Genomic DNA, 8,457 nt, shown 5'->3' with positions numbered 1-8,457 from the left:
GCATCACTTCTTTTCGTCATGAGCTTTATGCAAGTTGGAAGTTTACTTCGGTGGTCATCGATCATGTCATTGTGGCGAAAAGGAATGGTTTGATGAGATTCCTCATAATTGGAATCATATGATTGTTTATTTTAGTGATCTAACCAGGGACTTGGTTTACACCCCCTCGGTCCTTCCTTCGATCAAACCATAGTCTTCCTCCTGATGAACGGTGCTCCGCTTGCAGAAAGCTGGTAAATAAGAGCCTGCCTTGCTACCAAGAGCTCTACTAATGGCTATACACACTTCGCCAGGTTGAAACCAGAGTTCGATCCCCTTTCGATTCTAAAGGCAGACTTAATAGGAGGTATATCGAGAACTTCGTTATGTAAACTAGCATGCAAGAATGTTTCCAAATGTATAGACCATTTGATCCTCAAAATGCAGCAATTCTTTGAGTCAAATATAAGATATTTCTCCAGGTATTAATTCAGTTTGGCCCATCCATAAATCATCTTATTCATATATTGTCAGCTGGGGAAGCTACATGTATCGATCTTACCTTATTTTGCTTTATCAATCTGCAAATTTACAATCTTGAATGCACTTCTTAGTCCTGATATCTAGTTCATTAAATTGTAAACACAATGCCCTAGCTTATTGCATTGTTCAGCATCAAATGCACCATGTATCATAACTATAATCCATCTCTGATCGTTCTATATTACCAGGACGCATGCTAAGTTCACCGAGCTGAAGGTTGCGTGTTCGAATATGCTGCATTCGAAGCGGAAGATGACTTGCTGGATGTGGATGCATCTCCACGAACTCTACTTGTGGCATCTATGAAGACAGGCCTTGTGGGCTGCAGAACAAGCCCTCCTTTGCTCAGCAGCATCACCACAACCTCGGACATGGTTGGCCTTGCAACTACTGTGGACTGAGTGCACAACAGAGCTATCTCCAGGACTCTCTTCACTTCTTCTGGACTATATTCATTTGGATCCAAAGATGAATCCACCAACTCGAGCAACATGTCATCCTCATACAGTTTCCATGCCTGTCCAACCAATGGAAAACAGCACTGTAAGCATCCATCCACCTAACAGAGAAAAGCTTCAGCACATAAACTGTAAGTAGTTAATGTTCAAGCAGCAAGTAGTTGTTTTCAGGGAAGGGGAGGCATGTTGCCAATCCACCTACCACTTGAGACTAATTCTGAAATTCTGAAATCAGTCTTGCTGGCAGAAATTAGCAGAGCTCAGAGGTCTGCTATCAGAAAAATGAATCCATATATGAGGCATATATTCCTCTACATTAACAGGTTTTACCAAATGTCAAGAAAATTTTTGAGGAATAGATTCAAAGAAAACAGATAAATTTTAGTTTTGTAAAGTAAACTGATGTTGATAATCTCTCTCTGCACCCTTACTTGCCACTACATCTACCATACAATTAGCATATGGATGAGCAGAGAGAACCCTTCCATTTCCTCAAAAAAAAAGGACAAAAAGAAACTCAGTCCTCGATGACAAACCACTTGTCATTGTCTAATTTTCGATAAGAATGAAAACCCCATATGATTAGAGAGCAAAAGTTTTCGAAGAATAATTACCCATTCAAGAAGGTATTGAGTTACAGGTTCAAGGTTCACATCGTTGCTCTTCCGACCGCTCACTATTTCCAGGACAACAACACCATAGCTGTATGTGTCAACTTTCTCGGATAGCTGTCCATGGATTGCATACTCAGGTGCTGTGTAACCCCTGATCAACAATATTACAAAATCTGAAAGCTGAAGATAAATACCAACTAAACCCAATAATTGTCGCATTGACTAAAAGTAAAAGACAATGTGAAACAATAGATGATTGAAACAATGTGAATGAGTAAGATTTCAGACATACAAAGTTCCTGCAAATTTGGTGCTGAGATGGCTCTGATCACCAGGTAGAAGCCTTGCCAAACCAAAATCCGCAATCTTAGGCTGGAAATTGTCATCAAGCAGTATATTGCTGGACTTTATATCACGATGTATGATGCATACGTGGAATTCCTGATGGAGATATGCTAATCCTCGCGCTATGCCGACAATTACATCAAATCTCTGTTTCCAGTTAAGAATTCCACGTCTGTCACCTGAGAAGCAGATGTCAGAGGTGCCTCAAACACAGCAACAAGAAGAAGAAATAGTGCAAAGAATCACTACGAAGATATATCAGTTGAGTACCAAATAAGACTTTATCAAGGCTGCTGTTTGCCATGTACTCATAGACTAGAAGCAGTTCAGGGCCTTTGGTAGAACATCCAAGAAGACGAACCAGATTTCGATGATGAACGTTGCTTATAAGCTTAACCTCACTCTGGAAATCTGTGCGTACCCTTCTCGCATTAGCTATTGTGAGTTTCTTCACGGCAACTGCTTTGCCGTTTTTCAGGACGCCCTGTCACACAAAGGCTTGCTTAAAACACACAACCTAGTTTGGTGAAAAATAAAAGAACATGAATGTCAAGATTTGTGAATTATGAAAAAGAAATTTACAGCATCAAATTTTAATTTAATATATAACTCATCGATTTTTGTCAAAATCATTCTAAAATGATCCTCAAGCTCCCCAACCAGCTGAGGTCATTAGCTTGCCATTGCAAATGACCAAGATACCCTCATCTGCTTCAAACATCTATGAATATTTTTTTGGCTGTACGGATGAATGAAGGAGTTCAGAGTGCTTTGAGATATATGTAGTAGATGATCCTTGATTGTGAACCATATACTAAGATACTTTGAGATCTATGCAGGCTGATGAATAAAGGGGTTCGAAGTGCTTTGAGATCTATGTGGTAGGTGATTCTTAATTACGAGCCATATACTAAGGATGCTTTGAGATCTCTTTAGCGCTTAAAATTCTTTAGGACTCTGCTCGATTCAATACATTTTAAGGGCATTTTTGTCCTATATCTATTTTATGCTATCGTGTGATGGTCATGTGCCACTACTCTATTAACAAAGATGAGCGGAAGGGCCACTGTGGAATGATTTAGAAACTTGAAAGATCGGTTCAAAACTTTTTAAAATTGAGGTGTCTCTATGACACATCCAAAGTTGAGTGGTGTCAATATAATTTAAAGTTTTTCTTTTGTATATCACATCCAAAATTTTATTGAAGTTATGTATAATGCCATTATTTATCCGTATTTGCACATCGACCCACTAGTTTTACCTTAAGGGCGAACCAAGCGAATTAAAGCAATAATACCTAGGCCACTTTGTAAATAAGGATAATAGGAGATGTTACACATAATTTTGATAGACTCTTACACATGAAGCTTTATGTCTATGCATACATTTATATTTACCAAGTTAGCATTTAAAATGTTTGGCATCTTACCTTATATACTTCCCCAAAGCCACCTTCTCCCAATTTGTTTTCTTCACTAAACTCTTTTGTTGCAGCTTTAAGATCTGCGTATCGATAATCCATCGGACCTCGTAGCTCAGTTGCCCCCAATATGTCTCCTTCAGAGGCCAATTATTCAATAAATCACTGAATTCATAAATAAAAACTAAGGGAAAAGATAGTAAAGGGGTGCATCACCAAATCAGAATCCTTACCTCTCTCAGTCTTCCCATGCTTTCTGGACCACCTAATCCAAAGGAATCCGGCAATGGCTAGAAGCAACAGAAACCCACCTCCCCCAACGACTCCTCCAATAATGGCCCCTTTCTTGCTTGAACTCCCTGTAAATTTCCAATGTACCGCCATTTCATATGCCAAAGACAATTCATTTGGTTAGAGAATGTCATATTACGGAATAATCTGATGATCTTTAGAACTCATTTATCCCAAAAAATAATTACAAAAAAATTAAATTTTATCATATTTGGCTGGTGGACAAATTACTATAAAAAAATATATCAGAAAAAAATTACTATGTTTCGTTTGAGGTAATCTTATATAAAAATATTGCTAAATTTTCAACAATATTCTTAATAAACAATTCGAATAATAATATTTTTTTCTTAACCGATTTATTGGTCATTTATGGCCCACTTACATAAACACTACTAATATTGGTTATGCAGTAGTTATACATAGAGTTTCATAAATGCTGTTTAATTTAAATATTTTTAAATTAATTATACATATATTAAAAATATATTTTTTATTTTAAATAAATTTTAGTATGTTTTGGTATATAAATAAATATAATAACTACTAATAAATCCTATGTTGGATTTATTGATAATTAATAAATTTGTGTTAATTATTACTAATAATTATTTTTTATTAATAAGTATATTAATATATTAAATATATTATCATTTATCAATATATTAATATATTTAATATTAATTATATAATATAATTAATATGAAATTAATATAATATAAGTGAGTGCATTTTTCTCAGGAAATGATATTTTTAGACTACCTCCATTCAGTAGTCCAATATGAAAAAACAAATACTATTCTTAAGATTCATCAAATACTACTCCTGAGATTTAACATTTATTTTATCTTTTCTCACATCCACTTTTCATACCAAACACGATAACCTAACATCAGATATATTTTTTCGTGCCACATTACCTCCAACCGAACAAGTTCTAAATATAAATTAAAGAATATCAACTTTTCTTATTATTATTTATTATTTTCTCTTTTTAACAGCTATACTAATGGGTATTATCCAAATCTCAAAGATTTCGAAAAGTCTGGAATAGAAAAATCCTAGACAAATATCATCACACGATTGAATGGTTTGATGGGGTAGACAGGAACAATACATAGAATAGTAGTAATCAGGGCCCACGCACTACTTAGTTAATCATTGACTTCAACATAACATATAATTGATGAACTGAGCAGTGATACGATAGATTATTAGCAGTAATATTCTTAAAATTAACAATGACAATCTCTATACCTATTAAACAAAAAGAGAGCGTAAATTTGTTCAAAATTCAAAAAAAATAGAAAAAAATAGTAGAAAAATTGACCCTTCTAAATTATTTCGAAAGTCACGTAAAAGAAGGAAATTCCTCTCTCAAATTTAGAAAAAAATAGAAAGAAATTTGTAGAAAAATCGACTCTTCGTAATTATTTTTAGAAGCGATGTAAAAGAAGGAATTTGTGCATATGTTTTCTTCCACGCATAAAAAAGAAAACATAACTCATTCATAATATTTTCTCCACATGCAAATTAGATTTTTTTAGCAAAACTCTCCAAAAAGAAAATTCGTTCATAATATTCTCTTCAAAAAGGAAACCCATTTGTAATATTTTTCCATGCAAAAAAAAAAGAGAAAAAAAACATGAGTAAATTAGCACACAAAAAGAATCACGCACGAGACAAAAGTATAAAAAAATAAAAAAACAACGAGCAAATTATTGGAAGTAAAAAAAAAACATTAGTAAATTGGTGCAGAAAAAATCATACATAAGTCGGAAAAAATATCACATGCAATTCCTTCATAATATTTTCTCTAAGAGTAAATTAAATTTTTAGTTGAACTCTTCAAAAAGAAAAATAAAAAAAATCAAAACGTTGCAAAAATAATTCTCCACACGCACAAAAAAAAAAAGAATTGTGAGTAAATTAGTGCACAAAAAAATCGAGCACGTGTAAATTACATTAAAAAAGGAAGCCAAAAATTATTTATTCTTCTATTATATAAATTTATATTATATAATCAAAAGATAAAATTATTTTTATTTTTATATTATTTATTTTTTATTATCTCTCCGGTGCAGGAATCATTCTTGTATATATTATAACAAAAGCTAGCTACTTCTATGTGCCCTCAAGGAAAAGAAGAATTCATACTTCTTCGCATGAATCCACCGTCGGATCACCCACCACACAGATCTCAAAATGCTTCAAAATCCGTCACTCATCCGCTGTACATATATCATAGAGACCACTAGATGATCCAACGGCGGATTCGCGCGAAGGAGGGTGAATCCTTCATCCCCGCGAAAGATAAAACCCCATCTTAGAACAGACGTTTAAACCCAGTTCAAGGGCCAACCGCACAAATAACGGCAGTAACTCCGTTTTAAGAAGAGGGTAACGTTTTAAGTGCGATTCGAGCTTGGGCCGTTATTTCCAAAAAAAAATTCCAAGAATAGACAAAATCGAAAATAGTTCACCTGATTTCAAGTAAGGGGCGAGATCGACCGTCTGATTGGCCGGGAAGAAGGCTTTATCGGAGTACCTCATGAAACAGCCCGCATCAACGGCCCTCCCCTCCGCATCAGGCGGACAGCCCTTAAGATTCCCGTACGCCACCTGGAGGCAGTCGGCGCACCCGCTCTCGCTCACCGTCCTCACGCACTGTGCCACCCCGTACACCCCGCCCTGCTCCGCCGCCGCGAAGTAATTCTCTATCTGCGGGACGGCGGTGCTCAGATCCAGGAGGAGCTCCTCAGCTGAGGCGGAGAAGGCGCCGGCGGGGGTGGCGGTGCGGTTGCCGCAGAGGCCCTGGTTCCCGGGGAGGGTGGTCTGGTCGAAGAAAGGGGAACTCTCGTAGCGGAGGAAGCAGCCATCAAGGATGACACGGCCGCCGTTGGCGGCGGAGCAGTTGCGGATGCGGAACTCGGCAGTGGCAAGGCAGGACGAGCAGTCGGCCGCGGAGAGGTAGTCGCGGCACTGGAAGAGCGCGTAGACGGGGTTGGAGCCGGAGCTTTGCTGCGCGGTGGCGAAGCGGGCGGAGGCGGAGATATTGGCGCGGAGGTCGGCGAAGGTGGCGTTGAGGTTAGCGAAGAAGGTGGAGGGGGAGGGGGCCTTGTACTGGCTGCAGCCGATGTTTAGGACGTTGACCTGGGGATCGCCGGTGACGGTACTCCATACGGCGACGAAGAGGAGGAGGAGGACGGCAGCGGAGGGCCGGCGTTGCATCGGGAACGGGGAGGGGATTCGAAGGAAGCGACGAAAGCTCCCGGGTGCCACTCCGGATGGGTTCGAAACGGTGGGGCGCGTTTTTAAGGAGAGACGGATGGGAGGTGGGAGCTGTTTAGATTTTAGAGCTCGAGAGTTCCCGGTTTGCTGGTTGGATGGTTTGACTGTTTGCCCATTGGTTGGCGCTGGATAGGATTATCGGAAACAGGAAATTTTAATTTTGATTTGACACGGTAAAAAGACTTGCAAGTCAACTCATAGTACTTCAAGTAACTAAATATATGTATAAAAATATAAATGATATGAAAATATTATAAAGTAAAGTATGTTATTAAATAAATATAAAATAAACTACAGCGACTATAAATAAAATATTTAAGATAATTGTATGTATGAAATCTTTGGGTAAGATAATTCATGTTGAGTCGGCCGCTCCTTCATAATTTAATTAAGTTGTTGAGGGCGATCGTAGACTTTAAGCCTGAATAATTAATCTAGCAACAAATGCTATCAATCCAATCTAAATCCGAAGATTCTTGAATACTTTTATTAAGTTTATTTTTTTTAAAAAAAAATTGTATAGTGAGAATAAGCTGCATTTTTTTTTTGTGTGTGTATATTAAAAGATGCAAAAGAACATAAAGAAAGTAGAGGTTGGTGTGTTCACCATCATATTATTTTTTTTTTGTTTGTTTGTTTTTTAAGAAAGGATATGGATCTGCCTCCCTAGCAGGAGTGTTCTAAATAGAAGGGAGTGAGGCTCCTCTTCTTATGTAGAGTGCTTGTTGGAGGAGTCTGTGGCTCATGTACTATTCCAGTGCCCAAGGGTAGCTCAACTGTAGAGGTGGTCTAGGGCAAATTTGACATGTATGCACCATACAACACCAATTGTAGCCTTCTTGGCTCTACTGAAAGGAACTATGAGGAAGGTATCTTAAGGTGCTGGGGCTGCTTATATTGCCTACCATATTTGGCTTGTCGGAAACACTTGGGTGTTCGAGAACAGAAAGCAACATCCTAGGCAAGTACTGGACAGAACCTTACTTTAAGTGGCCGAGATCCTCTAACCCTACTCTATTGACTATTAGTGATCTTGGGATAACAAGGGACACATGTAACTCCCATGCAGCTCCTGTAGCGTCTAGGACAATCCTTATCCCTTGAGAGCCTCTACCACCGAGCTTTCTCACGGTCAACTTCGATGGAGCGTGTCTGACGGCGGACATAGAGTTGGAGTTGGATTCATAATCAAAAATTCTGACTCTAGATTGGTGGCTGCTGGGGGCAGGCACATGTATGATACATCTGTTTCATGGAGCGAAGCTGCATAGGAGGGCATCATCTACGCAAGGACGACATTGAGAGCTGACAATATCCAACTTGAGGGGGATTTTGCATTGGTGGTTAGTTGGATTCAGAACCTGGAGGAATCTGATGGCGACCATCCGTCGTTGCAAGACATCTACAAAATGGTGATGGGGTGTGTTGCCTTTCATGCCAACTATGTATATAGGGAGGCGAACAGGGCGGTTGACCAGGTTGCCTCTAATATGGCCTAATACTCTGGTGGCTGGCT

The 8,457-nt window shown here is 38.4% G+C and overlaps 1 protein-coding gene across 1 annotated transcript; it reads right to left on the bottom strand.

The window, feature by feature from the left end:
• Nucleotides 1–473: 473 nt before the first annotated feature.
• On the bottom strand, nucleotides 474–7,062 carry LOC103723943 (cysteine-rich receptor-like protein kinase 2). The gene is made up of 7 exons (XM_008815040.6): nucleotides 6,134–7,062; nucleotides 3,593–3,718; nucleotides 3,369–3,496; nucleotides 2,210–2,423; nucleotides 1,887–2,118; nucleotides 1,595–1,745; nucleotides 474–1,039 (listed from the first exon to the last, which is right to left on the bottom strand). Exons 1-7 carry the CDS (start codon nucleotides 6,879–6,881, stop codon nucleotides 725–727), a joined length of 1,914 nt encoding a protein of 637 aa, XP_008813262.3. The 5' UTR covers nucleotides 6,882–7,062; the 3' UTR covers nucleotides 474–724.
• Between the last annotated feature and the right edge of the window lie 1,395 nt (nucleotides 7,063–8,457).

The sequence above is a fragment of the Phoenix dactylifera genome, chromosome 10 (genome assembly GCF_051530095.1).
Source record: "Phoenix dactylifera cultivar Ajwa chromosome 10, Ajwa_hap1_PhDact_Kaust_v1.1, whole genome shotgun sequence".
Lineage (NCBI taxonomy): Eukaryota > Viridiplantae > Streptophyta > Magnoliopsida > Arecales > Arecaceae > Phoenix > Phoenix dactylifera.
The sequence above is the reverse complement of the archived record's forward strand: the minus strand, read 5'-3'. Positions and strand labels throughout refer to the sequence as shown.

What these genes read in the sequence shown, in the direction of transcription:
- LOC103723943 (XM_008815040.6), bottom strand. Translation starts at nt 6,881, where the DNA reads ATGCAACGCCGGCCCTCCGCTGCCGTCCTCCTCCTCCTCTTCGTCGCC. An exon ending in CGCCCCTTACTTGAAATCAG is followed by an intron (nt 3,719 to 6,133) that starts GTGAACTATTTT and finishes GGAAATTTACAG; the next exon opens with GGAGTTCAAGCAAGAAAGGG. An exon ending in GCTTTGGGGAAGTATATAAG is followed by an intron (nt 2,424 to 3,368) that starts GTAAGATGCCAA and finishes TTTGTGTGACAG; the next exon opens with GGCGTCCTGAAAAACGGCAA.